This window comes from Mastomys coucha, unplaced genomic scaffold, assembly GCF_008632895.1.
Source record: "Mastomys coucha isolate ucsf_1 unplaced genomic scaffold, UCSF_Mcou_1 pScaffold19, whole genome shotgun sequence".
In the NCBI taxonomy this organism is placed as follows: Eukaryota; Metazoa; Chordata; class Mammalia; order Rodentia; family Muridae; genus Mastomys; species Mastomys coucha.
Window position 1 is genome coordinate 11063469 of NW_022196901.1, and position 22357 is coordinate 11085825.

General features: G+C 36.7%; 1 protein-coding gene across 6 annotated transcripts in view; it reads left to right on the forward strand.

Annotated features, from left to right (window-relative positions):
• The window catches only part of Cacna2d1 (calcium voltage-gated channel auxiliary subunit alpha2delta 1), a 451116-nt gene extending 433922 nt beyond the window's left edge, over positions 1 to 17194 (forward strand). For all 6 annotated transcript variants that reach the window (XM_031380027.1, XM_031380030.1, XM_031380032.1 and 3 more), the window contains 5 exons: positions 339 to 394; positions 804 to 933; positions 4174 to 4283; positions 4633 to 4715; positions 13274 to 17194. In XM_031380027.1, coding sequence (XP_031235887.1) covers positions 339 to 394; positions 804 to 933; positions 4174 to 4283; positions 4633 to 4715; positions 13274 to 13390 — 496 coding nt within the window. In that variant the 3' untranslated portion in view covers positions 13391 to 17194. The remainder of the gene's footprint in view (positions 1 to 338; positions 395 to 803; positions 934 to 4173; positions 4284 to 4632; positions 4716 to 13273) is intronic.
• The last annotated feature ends 5163 nt before the right edge of the window (positions 17195 to 22357 follow it).

Consider the following 22357-nt stretch of genomic DNA (forward strand, 5'->3'; position numbering starts at 1 on the left):
AAAGTTCATGGACCAAATGTAGACATTCTTCCCCATAGAGTCAACACTTCTCCACAGTATATTACTCACTAGGCTTCTTCAATCCTGTATATCCCTCTTTTATCCAAAACTTTTGCCCTCATAAATTCATAAATCTTTTGCCGATGAGAATCAAAGGTGTGTAACCATTTCACAATTGAAGAACTATAGAAAATGTGTTAAAATTTCCATTAAACTATATTTTTTCTGAAAATGATAAAATGAGGTATTTGCGTATCCAAAACTGCTCAGTATTTTCATGTAAAATATTGTGAAGCAGAACTTCTAGATGTTTCTCAATCATTCATTTAACATTTCAGGTCTATTCTCCAGCAGCTGCTCTTGAGTTTGACATTTCCACGGCTCCTTGAGGCAGGTATGTCAATGAGCAGATGAGGCCATTGGCACAGAAGTCCACTTTTCTTTTGGTGCCAAGTCAATCTAGCAAACTCAGAGAGAGAGGGATCATATATGTGTGCGTACACACATGCATATGTGTGTGAGCGAAAGAGATCATCAAACTGATAGCTTTGTTACAATGACATTTTTATTTTCCAATGATTTTCAAAAATTTACAGTTTACGTTTGCCTGAATTTTGTAGCTTAAATACTGATTTATTATTTAGAACCCTTGAATGCACCTTTTAATGACAGCCAGGCAGTTACTCAATGGTAAACCTACCTACCCTAAAATGTCTTTGTCCATTAACTTTGCCCCTATGACCAGTGATTCCAGGAAGCTCAGCATCTCCTGGTGGTGATAGTCTTTGTTTTGACTCCCACAGTTGAGATGGAGGAAGATGACTTCACAGCCTCCCTGTCTAAGCAGAGCTGCATCACGGAACAAACCCAGTACTTCTTCAAAAACGATACTAAAACTTTCAGTGGTTTACTGGACTGTGGAAACTGTTCCAGGTACTCTGTGCCTTCGTGTTAAGTAGTCCTTTTTAACTAAGGACAGCATTCAGGCCTGTCATAATCACAGGATATAAGGAAAACGCTCAGTGAAGTCAGAGATGAACAGTTAATACTGTCAGAAATACTTGGTTTTGTTATAGGTCTAATAAGTTTTGATAACCTACAATTGTTTTAGCAACAGTTACATGGTAGAGCCTCTGATTCTAGGCAGAATAATGAAATATGAATGCATTTTTATAAACAAGGTCAATATTAAAAATTTTATAACATAGATTTTTACTTAGGATAATAATTCCAATCAAATATTACTTTTTTCTCTTTTTATGTATATGAGTACACTGTAGCTGTACAGATGGTTGTGAGCCTTCATGTGGCTGTTGGGAATTGAATTGGTTTTTTTTAGGACCTCTGCTCACTCTGGTCGACACCCCACTCACTCCAGTCAACTTCGCTCTCTCAGTCCCCGCCTGCTCCACCCCAAAGATTTTATTTATTATTATACATAAGTACACTGTAGCTGACTTCGGATGCACCAGAAGACTGCATCAGATCTCATTCTGGGTGGTTGCAAGCCACCATGTGGTTGCTGGGATTTGAACTTAGGACCTTCAGAAGAGCAGTCAATGCTGTTACCCGCTGAGCCATCTTGCCAGCCCCTACTTTTTTCAAGTGTGCTAATTAAGAAGGACTGTCAAAAGTTAGGGGCATCATTGTTTATATGTTTACCCTTCTCTGACATGAGGAATTAAACTTTACTTTTGAGTTGAAATTGAAGCCTCTGAAAATCGTATCTCCAAAGGTTGTAGTTAATGTTAGCGTTCAGAAAACATCTTTAAAATGTTTTGGAAGATAGAGAAAATGCACTTGGCTATGATGGGGTAGAAGAGAATGGCAAGATGGCAGTTTTGGAAGGTTAGAGGACACTGCTAATTTAGGTTATGGGGCCCCTGAACCACAGTTTATAAAGTACAAAGGGGTCTTTTAGAAATGGATAGCAAGTTTTTCCAGAAGAATGTTAACAGAGAAAAGAAACAAGAGGAAGTAAGGTAAGCCGAAATCCTGAAAGTGCTAGGATAGGTGCTGGGAGTTGAAAAACTTCATAGTTGAAAAAGTCCATAGCAATTACAATAACTAGTATTTTTACTGCAAGGACTTAACCAATAGACATGGTCGGTGAGTTTGTGACTTGATTCTGTAAACTATGTTTTCAAGGAGACAGAGTTTTGGAAGAGGAACATAAAGGGAGAAGTTAAACATGAACTCTGGATACAGATCACTTTATTTAAAAATTAGTCTTCAGGGCTTTCAAGTTTAGAAAATTGCTTCTTAGGCACTCACACAGCACTGTGGCTTTGCACCAATTGTCCAGTAAAAGCAATGTGTGTGTGCACAACCAGAGGGCAGAGATCCATTTCACAAATCAATTAAAAGCACAGCCTCACTAGAGTTCTTCTGTGTTGTTTACCCAGTTCAAAAAAAAAGTCAGTAAAATTCCCCAGCTTTTAAGAAGGTGAAGAAATCAGGTCATATATTATATTTTTATATTGATTACAAAGGAAACTAAAACAACACTGGGTATGGAGCTTAAAGCCTGGTTACACATCTGAGCTTTACAAAGTACATTTCTAACTATAGGCACCTATTTACATTTTAATTAAAGTTTTATGTCACGTTTCAAAAATTTTTTTCCTTTTTTTTTTAAAAATTGGATTTTTCTTTACTTACATTTCAAATGTTATCCCCTTTCCTGCGCCCCAGAAGCTCCCATCCCATCCCCCCCTGCTTCTATGAGGGTGTTCCCCCACCCACCCACCCACTCCCGCCTGGCATTCCCCTCTACTGGGGCATCAAGCCTTCACAGGACCAAGGCCCTTGCCTCCCATTGATGCCACACAAGGCCATCCTCTGCTGGAGGACGCTGGCCATATGCTGCTGGAGCTTTGGGTCCCTCCATGTGTACTCTATGGTGGTTTAGTCCCTGTGAGCTCTGGGCCATCTAGATGATTGATGTTGTTCTTCCTACGGGGTTGAAAATCCCTTCAGCTCCTCAGTCCTTTCTCTAACTCCTCCATTGGGGATCCTATGCTCAGTCCAATGGTTCTCTGTGAGCATCTATCTGCCTGTGTACTTGTCAGGCTCTGGCAGAACCTCTCAGGAGACAGCTATATCAGGTTCCTATCAGCAAGCACTTCTTGGCATCCACAATAGTGTCTGGGTTTGGTGAGTGTATATGGGATGGATACCTAGGTGGGACAGTCTCTGGATGACCTTTCCTTCAGTCTCTGCTCCACACTTTGTCTCCATATTTCCTCCCATGGGTATTTTGTTACCCCTTCTAAGAAGGACTGACTTCCTTCTTGAGATTCATGTAGTCTGTGAATTGTATCTCTGGTATTCTGAGCTTTTGGGCTAATAACCACTTATTAATGAGTATATATCATGTGTATTCTTTTGTGACTGGGTTACTTCACCCTGGAAGATATTTTCTAGTTCCATCCATTTGCCTAAGAATTTCATGAACTCATTGTTCTTAATAGGTGAGTAGTACTCCACTGTGTAAATGTTCCACATCTTCTGTATCCATTACTCTGTTGAAGGACATCTGGGTCCTTTCCAGCTTCTGACTATTATAAATAAGGCTGAGATGAACATAGTGGAGCATGTGTCATTGTTATATGTTAAAATATCTTTTGGGTATTTGCCCAGAAGTGGTATAACTTACCATATTAGGTAAACAGAAAACATTTATCCCCTCAGAGGAAGCCTTTTAGGAGCATTGATCTGTACTTTATCCTGAATTTCATTTGATAATATACTTTGTCCATTTTTTTCTACTTTGGCTGGTAAAATAAAAGGATTGTTGGTATATTTCCAGTGATAAATTCACCATTACCTGAAAATTGAAATTCAAACACTTTTAGGAATTTGGACTGTAACTAGTGACTTTTTTGTAATTAAGACTAACAACTTTAAGCATTTCAATAAAAGATATTTTTGATATGACCTTGATTTTTAAAAAAATATTTTTGAGAAAGGTAATGTGTTTGTATTAATAAGTAAAAACATGGTGATCTTCAAGTTACAGTCATTTGTGTGTGTGCGTGTATGTATTTGTGTTTATTTTTCAATAAGTTGTTTATCTTTCTTTGCAGTAACTAAGTATCTTAGAACAATTTCCATTCTGTTTTCCAAAAGATAGTTTTTCCTTAATGAACTACTCTAACATGTACTTTGCAGGATCTTTCATGTAGAGAAACTTATGAACACCAACTTAGTCTTCATAATGGTGGAGAGCAAAGGGACATGTCCATGTGACACGCGGCTGCTCATGCAAGCAGAACAGACTTGTATCCTTTGACACTAGAGATGTTTGAAACAGACCACCTGAAAGCAGTGAACACTTAAGTCTGCCACCCTGTTCATGGTCATATAGAGAAAAATATTACAGTACTAAAATTTTGGTTTGAAGCTCAGAATTAACCACATTGTTCAGGAACTATGGGAATCTAATTCAGACATTTATTTCTCTCTTAGTCCCTCATACTTGAATTGGTTCTGTTGGCTGAGGGCATTGACATAGGTAGGTTTTGATTGATTTCATATATATATATGGCATATATATGCATAAGTATGCCACTGCACTTTGGAGCCATCTAAGGAAGAAGTTACATCCTGTTCCTTGACAAGCCTCTTCAGCTGATGGGCCAGATCCTTGCGACATGGTGAAGCAGCCCAGATACCGAAAGGGACCTGATGTCTGCTTTGATAACAATGTGCTGGTAAGGGTTTTTATTGCATTAAAGTCTTATAATTAATAGCCATCCTCCACAAGGATCCTAGGAGATATGTTTTCATTTTTAATGTGTCCTTGCCATAGTTTATCTCATTAACATGATGTACTTGCTAATAAACAAAAATTTTCCATTTCAGTAGATTTTATAGTTAACATAAAGTTAGTTGCTTCTTCTGTCTTTCCTACTGTTGGCACTTTCAAACACAACTCGAATAAACTTTTTAAGAGTGTATACCATTATATTTAAGATATAATGATGAATAATAACCTGTGGAAACTGTTAATCACTGGAAATATGTTGCCACCTTAATTTAGATTCCAATCCTGAATGTATGTTATTTGTACTATAGTTAGTATGTATTTATTCAACATCTAATTAAAAACTTGTTATAAGTGGTTATTATCCAATTATTTTGTTCTACTTTCTCCTATATCAATATTTTTTTCTTTTAAGAAAATTTATTTTGGCAGTGGTGGCTCACGCCTGTAATCCCAGCACTTGGGAGGCAGAGGCAGGTGGATTTCTAAGTTCAAGGCCAGCCTGGTCTACAGAGTGAGTTCCAGGACAGCCAGAGCTACACAGAGAAACTCTGTCTCAAAAAACCAAATGTTTTGTCTGTATATGTAATCTGTGTACCATATTTGTGCCTAATACCCAAGAAGGTCACAAAAGGACACAGAGCCCTTGGGACTAGAGTGACTTCTGGCTGGGAGTCATCCTATGAGCACTGGAAAATTAACCCAGAACCTCCAAAAGATCTGCTTTTACCTCTGGGTCAAATATCTATCCACTCAAACTGCGAAACTAAACCATATTCATGTTAAAGTTACTTGCTAATTGCTAAGAAAAGCATCTAGGAAAAAGTTACTGAGAGTCATTTAAAAAATATGGATTAGGCTAATTTTTTTTTCAGAGAACCCATGATGTATTACAGCCCCACTCTATTATCAGGACTGTCTTTAGGAAATCCCAAGGCCACAGTAGAACATAGGATGCTAACAGACCAAAGTCATAGCAAACATGAGGATCGTAGGCCAGCTCCCAAAAATATTAGTTGGTGATGGTTAGTATAACACATTCTAACAAGAAATGTTGTTTAAGAACCTGGTGTTGAAAGAATTTTACAAAATTGGACCCCATTCTTTTTTTTTTTCTTTTATTGGAAATGTGTTTTCCATTCTATATATTCTGATTACTATTATCCCTTCCCCTATTACATTTAGTACTCCCAAGTTCCTCTTTTCCTCCCATCCCATCCAGATCCACACCCTATCTGCCTCTCATTAGGAAGATAGAATCTAAGGAATAATAATAAAATGCAATGAGATAAAGCCAAAGCAAGCAAGCTGGTGTAGGACAGAACAACCAACAAGAATAAAAGCCAAAGAGAAGGCACAGAGTGCATGTAAACACAAACATACACTCTCACACACACGGGAATACCATAAAAACACAAAACCAGAAGCCATAATAGATATACAAAGGACCTGTAAGATTACAAAAAAAAATATTTTAAGCCCTGATACAATATTATGAGACAAAGAACCTCCAAAGATATCCGTAAGCTTCTTCTATATTGGCCATCTACAGCTGGGCATGGGGCCTGCACCTAAGAGTGGTTTGGTCTTCCTATAAAACTCCCTTGGAGCAAACTAGTTTTTCATTTGCAAGTGGTTACCACTTTGAGATAGTTTCTGGGTTAGGGATGTGGGCCTGTGTCGGTAGAGTGAAATTCCTACTACCTGCTCCAGGTGGACTACACTGCCAGCCCTGTCCAGGTTCTTTTGAATCTGTGTATGAAGCACACACACACACACAAACTTATATATGATAAGCTTTAGCCCAATGGCTGGCCTCTTTTAAGCTACTCTCAGCTATAATAACTTCTTTCACTCCCAGCTCAACATCTCTAAATACAAGCTCAACTTCAGTTGCTGAGTTACTTTTAGTCCTAATTCAGCACCGTAAATCTGCCCTCAGCTTAGTTGCATTTCCAATCTCCTGCTTGCTACCCCAGGCCCAGTTGAGGAAGTGGCCAATGGCCCCTCCACCCTAGATTTTACATGGCTGGTGGCTCTTTCTCTCTTGGAAACAGGGCAAATTGTTTCCTCTCTCCCGTGTCAGTTAGCCTGCTTTCTGGGGATGGGGTGGGGGTTGGATTGGAAACCCTGCTTACTCTGTCCAGCCATTAGCTGCTAGCATCTTTATTAATCAATCCAGAACTAATTGGGGAACAGGACCTTTAGTGTTCACACACAGAGTCCCGATCAAAGCATCAGAACCACATGTCCACTTATTTCTCTTCTCAGCTCTAGGACCACAGCTGGTGCATGCAGGCCTTATTCATGCTGCAGCAGGCTCTGTGAATTATTATCCAACTATTTTCTTCTACTTCCTCCTATACAATTTCTAATTCTGTTACATATTAGATTTTTATTATAGCCCTCAATTTTATTAATTTTTAAATCATAGACAAAATAGAGGACTAAACCTAATGTATAGTGTTTAATGATTACTTTTTCTAAAATTTAGCTCTATTTTGACTTACTGTGTTATACTCATAAATATACATATATTCAACTAGATCAAATGTTTGTGTGTATATATATATATATATATATATACACACATATACTATATATCTGGATATATATCCATATATCCATATATGCATATATATGCATGCATAGATATAATCACATTTACCTATATACACATACATATGTATATATGCATATGTACTATATATGCAATGCCTTTCCTTCTAAAATTAATCAACTTTATTCACAAAGATGATTATAATAGAAATATCACTGTTCCCATTTATTTTTACTACTTTCAGTGTACTACTATCCAATCTCTAAATTTTCTGTTTTTTTTCATTTACTTGGTTATTTACTCCAATGAATATTCAAACAAAACCAGAGCATTATCTTCTTGTAATTGGTATTTTAAAGACATGTCAGAACGTTCAGTGATTAATGTGTATTTTCATAGATATTTTAATTAAAATACAGCAATAAGCCTCAGAAATAGTAACAGATTTTCACATTAATATATTATGCAAATAGATATGTGAATTAAAATCAAAACATTGTTCTAAAACTACAATCGGGAGTAGAGGAGGTGGATCAGGAGTTTAAATCTGAGAAGATGAATTTAAATTGTCTGTACCCTCATAAAAGTGTAGACATGCCTTCTCCTGCCTGGGTGCCTGGAATGTCAATATTTGGGAATAAATACAGGCAGGTCCCCAGACTCATTGCCTAGCTAACCTTGCCAAATGCTATAATTTTCTAGTTCACGGAGAGTCATTGTCTCAAGGATATAAGCAGAGACTCATGGAGGAAGAGACAAGTTGTTCTACTCTCCTCCTTGTCACATTGATTGGCACATTCATATGCTAAATTAGACAGACAGATAGATAGATAGATAGATAGATAGATAGATAGATAGATAGATAGATAGATAGACAGGCAGACACACAGATACACAATCAGACAGGTGTTTGTATAAACATGAAAACAATGTAGATAAAACTTGAAAAGGCCTTCATTAGTCTTCCCTTTTACGCAATGTACAATTATTAAAATTGGTCACCTTGATTTAGTTTTCAAAAAAATACTAAAAAATTAGTGGGTCATTTCAGTCTCATCAGAGTTTAAGAATTTCTTAGACAACATTCTGAAGTTTTTCTAACTTTTCTTTTTTTTTTAAACAAATCTAACTTAAGTAGCATCTTAGGGTTTATTCTAAAGATAGATATAGACAAACAGACAGAGATAGATAGATAAGTAGATAGATAGATAGATAGATAGATAGATGGATAGATAGATAGATAACATTATTAGTAGGGTTAGATCTAAAATTGTAGGATATGGCAGCCAGACCTCTTTAAGAATAGTTGCTGTTTTGTCTTGAAAAGTGATTCAAAATTAAAACTAAGTACTCTATTTTATTATTATTATTAGATGTTTTCTTATAATGTCTTCTTTCCCAGGTTCCCCTCCAAAAAAAAAAAAAAGAAAGAAAGAAAAAGAAAATAAAATAAGAAGAAAAAATAACAAAAACTAAAACTAAAACAATCCCTTGTTTTCTTCCTCCTCCCCCTGCTCACCATCCCACCCACTCCTGCTTCTTGGCCCTGGCATTCCCCTACATTGGGGCACAGAACCTTCACAGGGCCAAGGTCCTCTCCTCCCACTGATGGCTTGGCCATCCTCTGCTATATGCATGTAGAAGCTAACTATGGAACAGAGACTGAAGGAAGGACAATTCAGAGACTGTTCCACCTGGGAATCTTTCCCATATTCAATCATCAAATCTAGACACTATTGTGGATGCCAACAAGTGCTGGATGACAGCAGCCTGAGATAGCTGTCTCCTGAGAGGCTCTGACAGTACCCTACTAATACAGAAATAGAGGCTCACAGCCATCCATTGAACTGAGTACAGGGTCCCCAATGAAGGAGCTAGAGAAAGGACCCAAGGAGCTGAAGGGTTTGCTGTCCCTTAGACAAACAACAATACCAGTACCCACAGAGCTCCCAGGGACTAAAACCAAGAACTCTTATTAAAAATGAACAAATAAGACTTTGGCACACAGCTATGAGGATTCTTGATATGCTATTATTCCTTCTGACTTTCATGTTTTCTAGAGGCCTGCTCATGAGGAATGATTTATTCCTCAAAGAGCTGCTTAGGCACCCCAGAATACTGTCACTCATTACAGAAACTTTGCTCACCAACTACTTGTCCTCATCTTTCAATTGTGTGAACACAGATTAAAGTCACAAAGATGAATTTACAACCTGAAGTAAAAGTCCTGTCTTAACTAGTCTCTTATGAGACAGTAATCCTTCAATCAAGGCACTAAACACACTTGATTGAGACACAGTTTTAAACAATCTGAATACATGTATTTTGGCATGTGTGAAAGTACGGCTCGTACCATAATGATCCCTCCTGAATATAGCTTGGTGAACCAATGGGATTATTACAGTTAACAACATATGGCCAGCTTCCAAAAACCTCTTCTACCTAGCAATTGTTAACTGATGCTCCAGGAAAGGAAGGGTGCCATGTGCTTCCTCAGTCACCCTCCTCCATCCAGGGAAAAGTAAATGGGCCCAACATGTGAGAGTCCTGGGAGGGTGACCATAGATGCTCTGAGTCAAGGTGACACTCGTCATGTCTAACATAGATGACACAATCAATGATTATATGGATTAATGAAATTAGAATTAAAGAAAAATATTCTTTAAAAATTAATGCATTATGGTTATATTTCCATTAAAAAGGTAATTTCGAAGAATCTACTTCAAAACATAGATTTAACAAAATTTAAAAGTGAGCCATTATTCATTGGTGTATTCAGCTGTTATATGACATCTGAAGGAAATAACATAGTTATAATTCAGAAAACAAAACAACAACAACACAATACTCTTAGAAAAAATATTTCTAAATTGGCTAAATTTTCTTAAAATTACTGTGATATTTGGGCAATTAATTGTCCCATGTTCTGGTTGGAAAGAAGTTTACTAATACTTGTTTGTTTCATCATGTCAGACAGAAGAGACATTAGTCATTTGTATGGATGGTATTATAAAGTAAGCCTTACAGGACATCACATGAATTCAACTGTGAACTGTAAACTATATCTTAGATATTTCTCCTTTAATTAGTGATGTAAAGGGAGAACAAAAACAATTCCCAGGTGATGTTTTTGCTAATAGGCTCTTCAGAGTGGTGCTCTAGTAGGCAGTCTCACAAAAGCATATTGCATATCAAAATAAATATGTACAACATTGGTACCCAGGATTTTATAGACTTTAATAGTAAGCTAAGCTATAAATATGTTCATTGCTTGTGAAAAGCTCTTCAAAATCAGGTTGATTGGTTTCATGTTGTCAGTGGGATTTCACTGTTGACAAGCCAAAAAAAAAAAAAAAAATCTGAAATTTCTCCTTAAATCTACCCAAGATTGGGATTTAGAATTTCTTAAAAGTCAAATCATAATTTTTTCATAGCAAGGATTTATACTAACTTCTCACGTACCACTCTCCCAAGTTGAAGCAGACTTATATCATCACCACATGCAGTAAATAAGGATGGAAAAAAAATAAAAACTGATGAGGAGCCAGGAACTTTTTTTTCAGAGGTCATATCTAAAATGTAAAGATATGTTTTATATTGATGAGAACTTCTATGACAGCATCCATTATTCAAGTATGAATGTATTGTAGTTGCACCCTGATTCTTCATTCCATCTGATGGTTAGGTGTGTCTTTAAACCATGTTTGAGATACTTGGGATTCATATGTATTTATAAAAAGTAATTTTTCAATCCCAAATTCAAATGTAGCTGCTGTCCTTGATGGTTCCCTACCTGGATAGGAAAGAAGGCTGAAGAAAAAGAACAAGTGAAATAACTGAGATGCAGGGCACATTGTGGAGAATGGCAATGTTACAGGAGCAGATCAGGCAAGAGAGAGGAGGGGAAGAAGCAGCTATAAAGGCAGCTTTGGCTCCACACAGTTGAATCTGTGGTCCTTAGTACAGAATGTGAATTATGTTCAGAGCAAGATGAAAACTCTTCAGATATGTGGTTGACCTGAGAAAGAGAAGAATCTCAGATTGCCTCTGAGTCTTGGCCTGATTGATGCTATATACTATATAGAGTCTCTGGGAGGAATCAAAAAGCTTGACATTTAAGTTTTTAATCTCTGCAATATAGACAAGAGGGTTGGTGATATAAGAGTCAGGAGAACTAGGCTGATGATAACGTGAGAATTATTTGAAAGTAAAATACATGAATTTTAAAGGTAAATGACTTAAATGAACCAAAAAAGAAAAAAGAAAGAAAGAATGAAAGAAAGAAAGAAAGAAAGAAAGAAAGAAAGAAAGAAAGAAAGAAAGAAAGAAAGGAAGGCTGGGTGGAGAGATGATTCAGCAGTTAAAAGAACTAGCTGCTCCTCCAGAGAACCTGGGTTCAATTCCCAGTACCCCCGTGGCAGCTGACAACTGTTTGTAACTTCAGTTCCAGGGGATCTGGCACCCTCACCCAGGCACACACTCCAGCAAAACACCAATGCAATGCACACTAATACACATAAAACAAAAATAAATAATTAAAAAATATATTTTTAGAAAAAGTGACAAGAGGAAACTAAACTCCGAAAAAGTTTATAGATCCTGGAGAATTAGGTCCATTCAAAGAGAGTAGAAGACGAAACATGTTTCCAGAAAAACTGGAGGCATGTTAGCCACAGCACATACGGCATTGGGCTCCCCTGAGATGCCAATAAATTAAGAACTGATTAACCAACCAGTTAACCAATCAGAATTGTCTTACAATTCCTTACATTTAAGGGCAGCATTTAATGTTAAATGTTTTCCTCCATACATTACTGTCTCACCACTTTGTGGACTACAGGGCAGCTGTGATATTAGTCCAAGCACAAATCAAAGAAGACATGCTATTTACTTGGCTGCAAGTAGAGTTTTAGTCTCTGGCAGGGAAGTAATCAGGTGGTACCCAGACTTTGTAAAGTTGTTCTACAAAGAACACTTACATTTATTTTTGTAACCTCTTTCAATCCATGGAAGATGAACCTTGGATCAATGAATTATTTTTTGTTGTTGTTGTTGTTTTGTTTTGTTTTTGTTTTATGAGAAAGGGTTTCATAGCTGTGGATGTTCTGGAACTCAGCCTGTAGATCAAGCTGGTCTTGAACTCAGAGATGCACCTACATCTGCTTCCTCAGTGCTGGGATTAAAGGTGGGAGGCATTACTGCTGGCTTGGATCAATAAATTCTAAAAAGATGTTTATGAGAATGAGTGGACATGACTCTTTATTAAATTCAGTACAGTAAGAGGAATGTTAAGCTGTGGAAAATGTTGTAGAGCTTGGAACCTGGGAACGAAAGGTAAAGAATGGCTGGATTCTTAGGGACCTAACTGAGCCACTACTACTTTGTGAAGAACTCCAGTAGGTATGTTCTAGGCACTTGCTGGGGCACTGCATGGCTCTCTGCATAAGCTTAACATGTTTTCAGCTTAGTTCTTTGTTTGGACTATGTTTTCAAAATTCCCATGTATTGCTGTATTGCTTCAATGTCAAATATGTTATTTTTCATTTTACTAGCATTCCTAAAGTTAGGGTGTTCCATGTAGCATATAAATTCAGCTTTAAACGTCGGAAATATGAGAAATTGATTCTTCTTGTTTTAATCAATATAAAGAATCCTTTTGATCATGCCAGTGAAGTTTTTAATTAGTAATTTGTGTATAAAAAGAATTCATTATTATTAGCCTTCCTCATCATATCAGAATTTCAAATATTTGCCAAATGGTGCTAGGGAAGAGACTAGTATAAAGCAATTTCTACACAGTGAAATCTAGGTCAATACAGCTCAGTTTCAGGTAGAACAATTTTACCAGGTAAGTTCAAAGGTAGACTAAATATGAATTTGAAAGCTGCTTTGTTCCGTGTTTATTCATGATGGTTATACTATTTATTTGTTTGCATTCCTAACAGGAGGATTATACCGACTGTGGTGGTGTTTCTGGATTAAACCCTTCCTTATGGTCTATCTTTGGACTCCAATTCATACTCCTTTGGCTGGTATCTGGCAGCAGACATTACCTATTGTGACCTTCTAAACCCCAGATCTGCAACTAAATTCCAAGCCCTGCCAACACATGAGCCCTCAGTTACATTAAAATAGAGACCACTGAAGAAGCGACACAGAACCTTAGCTGGGCCTCTACTATGACGTAACTGTAAGGCTTAGATTCTTGACCATCTCTGGCTGCATGTCAGGGTGTTGGAAACTGAAACTTGTGTGAATATGCTGCATCATCTCTGTCTAACATCAAAGCAAAACTCTACTTGTTCTCTGTGGGAGGTTTGGGAGTTCACTGTTGCACTGTTAGAGATTCTGTGTGAAAGGCTGTGTGAAAGGCTCCCCCACGCAGGCCTTATGAAAAGAAGCAGTCTTGACTTTGACCTAGCATTTCAACCTGCTGCAGGTTTACCAAGAGGAAGAAGAAGAAGAAAAGAAAACCCTAGTGAGGGCCAATGATATTTTTGCCTTCACTTATTTGATGTTCAAAAGTAATTCCTGCTGTGAGTAGTTATTAAACAGAGAGAAGAAGGGAGGGAGAAAAACACATTGGTTTAAACTGATGAAATACAAACTAATGGCTAATTTTCTACCAAAAAAATTGCCATGAATAAAATGCCTTATAAAAGAATGACTTCTCTGCCAAAAACTAAACACAACTGTGACCAGTTGAATTTGGGTAAGGTCTGAAGTGCTGGTTTGAAACCAAGGACGGAATGAGCTAAAGGTGCTTGTGGGTGGAATTGGAATTCATGATACATTTCCTCATAAATGTAAGCCCTTAACTGCGTGATGTAATGTCCCTTTCGTTCACAAGTAAAGTCATGTAGTGCTAGCCAGATATTTAACACGCTCTAAGAGAAGCTTGGTGGGGGGAGGGGAAATGTTTTCCTTGTGGTTAATGAACTTGGGTTGCCAAGGGTATTTTGCATGATGCTGCTGCTATTTTAACTTTCTGGTTTGTTTTTCTTCTTACTGTAGAGTATAGTCCATTGACAAGTTAACTGGGTGGCATTATTGTCATGTAAGAATCTGAACCTTGCAGTGTACATGCACTTAAGTCATCCTTAACATATTGTTAAACTACTCTGAATATACTGTGCGATGTAAATGCCGAACAACTGGGTTAGGCAGACGGCGAAGTGAGAATTCATGGATTTTATACAGACTCATGCTTTTGCCTGAAAAAACCTATGTACAGATATTTTAAGTACATAAATCAGATTTAACACATTTATTTTTTGAAAGGTACATATACGTTCTCAATGGAGATTTATCCTAGGTTTCCTCTATGTTCGTTTCAATAGTAGCATGTACAATCTAGAAACTGCTGCTCTTGCTGCTTCTGTCCTCCATTTTGGTATGATCATATGACCAAAATTCCGATACAACTTTATGAGGGTTTTTACATTAACCTGAACAAATAGGAAACCTTGAATCTATGTGTATGCACATGAACACTTGATTGTGAATAATAAAATTTGTTTTTATACAGCCTCATTGGTGAAAAGCATTAGTGTAGTAGATCAGAAATTTCATTATAGATTAATATGGTAGCAAAACTTTATGTTTCTAAAAATTATTTTCAGGAATAAACAGTATTTGAAGAATGGGTAAAAACAATGAATGTGTCTAGGGGAAGTAATTTTACTGTAAGCTGAAAAGTATACATATATTTTTTATGATAAATGAACTTTTCTTTTCTTTTTTAGTTAAACATGCCAAGTATTGGTGTGTGCATATGCTGGAATTTTTCACATATATCATTTTTCCATCTGAGTTATTTGCATTCTCCAGCATACTTTAATATGCTCCACATATCAACGATAAAGTCAACACTTTAACATAGTTTATTGTTTTGTTTATAGCTTTGTATCCACTGTAATTCCTTCCTACCACCACGATATCCTGAGTAACATTTGTGTACATTTTGTAAGTTAATATTTTGCTTTAACTCAAAAGGGAGGGAAGAACAATTGGAGTCACTCTGCCAACTATTGTCCTAAGAAATGACATCAGTCACCACTTCTAATGCGTTGTCATTTTTTAATCTATTCATAACTGCTGTTCACATTTTAGAAAATAAGAAGGTGGTGTAAAGGTAGAGGAAATATGTTTAAGTCATGCTGTTTGTCAATTACTTCAAATGTATTATTACCTTCAGCTAGGCTGTTTTAAATCATGCACATGTTGAGGAAGGAAAGTGCTAGTTTGCACATATAAGTGATGCACATAAAAACATTGAATCACTTCTAGTAAACAACAATCTACCTTAGATTATGTTTCAAGTATTGACTATGTACTTCATGGCTAATGTCATTACAGAGTGTAGTAACACAAATGAAATTATTGTTCTATGAATCACTTGTTGAACTTGACATCTCTTGGTAGAGCCCTGTTTGGTTTGAGTTCTACATCATTACAACCATATACATGGTGACAAATTGGGCACGAACACACCCTCTGACTAAAATTTGCTTTCACGACAGATATGAATATTTCTGCTTTCACATTGTTTTAATGACAGTAACACTCAACCCATCAAAATTACTATATTAAATTTCACATTTTTCTGCAAATTCTGTTGACAAAAAAAGTATAGTCTGTTATTCCCAAAACAGAACTATATAAAAGATCATTTTAAAAAGCTTTTAAACTGTTTTTCCTTAGTTAATTGTTGCTATACTCATGTAGCTCAGTGCACTTTGTCACGTAAATGAAGTCAGAACAAGTCCTGCATTGGTGTTGAGTAGCAGAAAAGAATTTTTGCATAAATGGTTTCATCTTTTCTTCATTTGAACAACCAGCATTACTGCCAAACACCAATCGTGGTCCATATTTGTACCAGGTTTTTAACATGACATAGTTAGCAAGTTTGATTGAAGAGATTTTTAGGTCCAGGGCCTACGAGATTTTAGTATGGTCTTTTTTCATGTTTCTAATGCTTGAAGCATTATTGCTTACCTTGGGAAACATAGCGTTCCTGCCATTTGTAAGTTTTCCTATATATACTATTCCTTTTATTAACTGTAAAACTGGCCTTACGGGGTTCAAATAGGCAGTATCCCTTTTAAGTGACCTTTGCAACCCAAGTGTTACTTGCTTATTTGATGCTCTCTTGTACTTTATATCTCATTTGAATGCCTGTCTTGGAGCCACCAAAGCTTAAATTCTACATCTTACTTTAAAACTAACGGCATAGAGTCTAACCTAGCGAGACACAATGGATTTTGTGATTTTTTTTCCCACTTGCCCCAAATTCCAAATATTTTATCATTAGCTGGAACTTGCATTGTTTTCCATGGCAGAACGTTGATATTCAGTGTACATTTCTGTAAAGAGCAAATCTAAAACAGAACTATCAGATGATGAAAATGTCCAGGATTTTGCAGAAATAGATAGCTGTTACTGTGGTCTCATCTACCTTGGTTTTAGTTCGCATAAAAAAGAACCATGGAAATTCCACTGAGACTCTTGGCATGTTGTCCTGTTTAGATGCCAACTGAGTTTCCAATGTGACCTGGCAAAGCTGTCCTTTCCTTGTGCAGTATGACTGTGGGATCATGTTTTAGGGATTCTTTTCATGAAATGCTCATTGTGCATCAAGCAAAACGCCAAGTGGCTTTTGTGAACAACACGTTTTTGTTTTGTTTTTCCTCCCCTTATTATGTTCTCTGGAAACTTTTGTGGAAATTAACTAGTCGGATGAACACATTTTGTAAAAATTTGTATAATACTGTTATAAAAAATATTTATAATCCCAGAAAATGTTGTGTTAAATCTTGTGCAAAAACAGTATATTCAGAATAAAAGTTTATCATTGAAAGTCGCCATACAGTTTGGACTTTTGCCTTTTTTAAAGATTCCATTGAGAGAGATAATAGTGCTTCATACATGCACTTTAAAAAGCAGGTTTCTTTTCTAGTTGAAGAGAATTCTAGATTGCAGAAATAAAATTAGGTCTTGGATGTGTGGTTTTATACTCACAGACCTCAACTCACACATGAATACATAGATGATGATTCTTCGTGTAGCTGACCTTCCTTGCCTGTGCATTCTCCTCTGAGGCTTTGAACAGTTTACTATACTTACCAAATAGAACAGTTTCCTGGAGGGAGAAAACAATGGTTCTGGGTGTCTTTCAAGACCTTGGAGCAAACAGCACATCTGACATATGCATATTTTTGAAATACCTTAAATATAAACATTTCTCCAAATTATTGGCAGGAAATCTTAGACATGGGATTAAAATACCACGCAAAGTACTTTCAAGGGATATGTAAACTAGTTTACTGCTTGTCTCACTTCTGCTCACCTCAGCAAGTAAAAGCCTGATCGTGTTTGGGAGATACTACAATGTATATTCCTTACTTTTCTGCACTGAAGTATTGCATGAAAGTGGACTGTTGTATGTGAGTAGAGACAATGTTACCAAAACACAAAACAAAACAAAATCCCTCTATCATGTCTGATCAAAGTATTTTAACAGACAAACAAAACCTATTTAAATGTATAGGGTAGATAACATTTGTTTTTTACCATCTGGCTGCACTTGACAGCAGTTTATTGCCTCAGTCCATCCTTGCACTCCCTAGGGATCATCTCCTTCATCTGTCATCTTGATCCCTCTCCATCTTTCTACATGGGAAACTGGCTCCCTCAATTCTTTTTTACAAAGTGATTTCTATTTCTTTTCTCTAAAGCTTCTTCATCTTTTCTACTTTAGAAATGCATTTGGAATATGTCTATTGAAAACAAACACAGCAAGCATGTCCCTTACTACTGTCCACTAACCCCATTACTTTCTTGCTCCATAAATCTGTAATTCACTCCTTTGTCTGTTCATTTTGAACTTTTTAATTGCTCCCTAGAATCTTACATCTATAAGGCAATTTATCTTTGAACTTCAGTTCATAGGACTGCTGAAAATTTGAGACTATTGGTATGAGTACCCAATCAATGCAAGTCTTGAATTAGTTTTATTATGAAAGTTTGCTTCTTGAAATTGTTACCCCTCCTCACAGTACCTACACATTCCTATAAGCTGGTGTGCAGTTCAGTGGTCCTTATTAAGTATTGTGCAAATCAAATATTTGCTTTACATAATCACTTAAGAAGGAAATTTAATAGTACTGTCATAATTAGTTTCATTAAAGTAGGTTTGTAGCAATTACAGTAAAGTCAACAAAAGCAAATGGCAGTTATCAACAGTTACACGCTTCAAACACTTCTACAGTGCATATATTAAAAAGACAGCCTAGCCTATCCCACCAATAATGAATTTTTACAAGTATTAATCTTCACTCATACATCTGATTATAAATTATAATTAATAAGATGTGTACTTACAAGCATTTTCAAAGTTTGATTTGCTTCATGTGTGTAACTTTCATCCAAAATATTTTGCAAAATCCTAACAGCTGCCCCATTTGTGTCTTAGAATTCCACTGACACTTATCTTCCGTACTTGGATCAGTTAGGAATGTCTATGTTAACAATCATCTTCACAAAGAAAATTCTTGGATTATGATTAAGATTTATATAAACCTATGGCACAGAGATATGAATTTAGCATATATTTTGATATGTCCGTTGACTATGTATAAAATAATACTAGTAGATTTATCCATGACACTCATAATCTTTGAAACCATAGCTTGTAAGCCAATTTGTAGCATCAGGACATGATTTCTTTTCTGTAGCATGGGCCATGAATCCAAACCAAATCTGTTGTTTACCTCCATGATATTCATGCCACTATTGTACCCAAAGGCATGCCTCAGAGTGCCTGTCATTACTGTGGTTCACAGTGGAGTTTACAGATGAATAAGACTGTTGATAACTTTTCCTGCAATGGTTTTCAACTACAGTGGAAAACTAGCAATGGAGACCAGGCTTTCTCTTCAGTATCAACATGATTTCTTCATGTCCTGTGACCAAAGTGTGCACTGTCTTCAGCAATAGAGCCTTACTTTTGAACGTAGGAAGGGAAATAAGAACAATGGCAAAACATGTGGGAGGGTTTCTCGAAAATCCTTGACCAACAAGTCAAGAACAGTTATCTCACACCTGGCACTGGAATTTTCATTTGACAATCAGATGGTTTCTAGAGCATTATCGCCTGTTTGAACATTTTTATAATAGATAGATAGATAGATAGATAGATAGATAGATAGATAGATAGATAGATAGATCGATAGATAGATAACATGATAGATATGGTTATAAAATACTTAAATATAGTTCATATATGTATATATGTGTGGTTATGAAATATCTTTCCTTTGTCTCTAAATATCCTTAGTGTTAGTAAGACAGCATCTTCTGGATATGACAGGACAACTGCACTCATGAACTCAAAGCTGCTGTGGTTGCCTACACAGAACATGCTCAAGATCTAGCCAATAAATATTCTAGCATGGAGGGCGGAGAGGGTTAAAAGCCTCTTCACCTAACTGAGGAATCACTGAAAATGGATGGCTTCTGGGTAAGAGAGAATCAGTTTTCTTTAAGGGTATTGCATCTGGTAGATCAACCACACTCAAGTGGATGACCCCATACTCTTGAGTATATGAGAGCACACACTATATGGTAGGTTATTTTGAGAGAGAGAGAGAAAGACAGAGATAGAGACAGAGACAGAGACAGAGAATTAATTAAAAACACTATTAAAAAGTCATAATGCCATTTTGTTCACTTGAAATATTTTTTAGTATCTTTAAAAAAAAATACATCAGAGAACAAATCCATTACTTTATGTTGCAGGAACAAATGATTTAAAAGAACTTTTTTATTATATTATACAGTGAAATTTCCAGTAAGAAAAACTCAAGCCTCCTCAAAGGGAAAAAAAAAAGCACAATTAGTGGATTCTAAGGTCCTGGCCACAATAGTTAAATGATCTTTCATCAAATGTAGCATCTACAACACTTTTAGCACCTTTTTAAAAAACTGAAATAGATCTTTTAATGATACTACTTATAACACCATCTCAACAATTCATTGACATAAAAATGGAATAAATTGTACATAGGTTCCAATCCCAAATTGTTCTATTTTAAAAGACTTCCCTTTACCAGATAGTCTTCTTCCTGATTAGTTTAAAAGAGGTAGGATAGCTTTGTCAAGGTATGGAATGGGTGACAGTAACTCTTCAGGCAGCAAAATAAAAAAGCCACTGCTTATACCAAGATCTCAGTTTCATAACTTACTAGTTACATCCCAGAAACGAGTTTCATAAAGGCTCTAAACCTCAACTTTCTCAACCCCCCCAAAATAAAAATGGGTGGTAAAAACCATTACAGAGTTGTCATGGTAACTGAGTTATGATAATTAATATACATGTTATAGCATGGGGCTCAGCACTAGGTAAGCAAGCAGTGCCATCCATTAGGCATATGTACATTTACTATCACAGTCATCTTCCTGACATCATAGTCATTTTATGCTGAAGTTTAAAGATCCTATCCATTAACCCCATTAATTTTTACTGAAGACATTAGTTAATTCTTTTGGGTTAATTAACTTTTATTTACTTAGAATTTCTCTTAAATAACTAGAGAAGAGAACAGTGGTTGTTCCATCATTAATTCATTTGCTTTACACCCCAATCCTAGCTCCCCCTCCCTCTTCTCTTCTCAGTCCTACCCTCTCACCTCAGCTCTCCGCACCCCTTCCCTTTCTTTTAAGAGAAGGGAAGGCCTCCCATAGATATCAACCCACCTTGGCATATCAAGTTGCAGTAGGACTAGATGCATCTTCTCCTCTTGAGGCCAGACAAGGCAGCCCAGTTAGGGGAAAGGGATCCAAAGACAGGCAGCAGAGTCAGAGATATCCACTGATCCTGCCTTAGGGAACTGACATGAAGACCAAGCTGCACATAGATTACATATGTGTATGGGACCTAAGGCTCTCTCCTGCATGCTCTCTGGTTGGTGGTTCAGTCTTTATGAGTCCCTAGTTGATTCTGTAGGTTCTCTTGAACCCTCTATCTCCTTCGTGTGTGTGTGTGTGTGTCTGTGTTTATGAGATATCTTTCCTTTGCCTTTAAATACACTTAGTGTTAGTAAAATACCATCTTCTGCACATGACAGGACACAAAATAAAAGTAACACCTAAATTTATGGAACTATTGTTGGGAATGTGAATTACTAAGAACTTATAGAGTTAGATAAGTGAGGTGTTCTAGGAAATAAATAGGAAGTAACAGAAGGGTAACCCATCCAAACTAACCTGCCCAGAGAAGAATTCATGATTTTAACATGAAAGAAATGTTGTCACAAATAGGAGAGTCTGTGAAAGCCAATTAACACATGCAAGGTACCAGAGTATCTGAAGGGAGGTCCGTATGGCTAGAGGGAAGAAATCAAAGAGGAGACAGAACTTCACTCTGGAGTACACGTGCTGCTTGGGCATTCTGAGACCACTGACTATTTTTAAGCAGAGAACAGCAAGATTAGATTTGCCTTTAGGATATTGTTCTGTGAAATGTGGGTTACTAAAGAACACCTGTATAAGAGGAAACCAATTAGGAAATTACTAAAGCTAAGAACATTGCTTACTGACATAAAGAGGGTAAGAAATATATAAACTTCTGAGAATGCAGCAAGAAGAGAGAGACGAGTTAAAAGGAAAGAAATGATTCATGAATTTTTGTATTGGAGATAAAAACGCTTTCAAGATTCAGAGGTTTGCCACCAGGTTATTAGTGCAATTCTCAGAGTAAGTAAAGATTGGAGGGTGACGGAGGTAGGGTATAGGGCTCGTTGGCCACATCTAAGAAGGAAAAAAGAAGGCTGCACTCCAGAAAGAATGTGAGTGGCACTTGAATCAATTATGAAGATACAATGGTGAGAAATACATGTAAGTGACTCTGCTGCCAAAGAACACTTCCCAGCTTTCCCTGTGCATTGGGAAGCCCTTTGGTAGATGCTCTCCTTTTGTTTAAAATATCAATACCCAGGCTCCACTAAAATTAACTCATAATCCTTGATGTT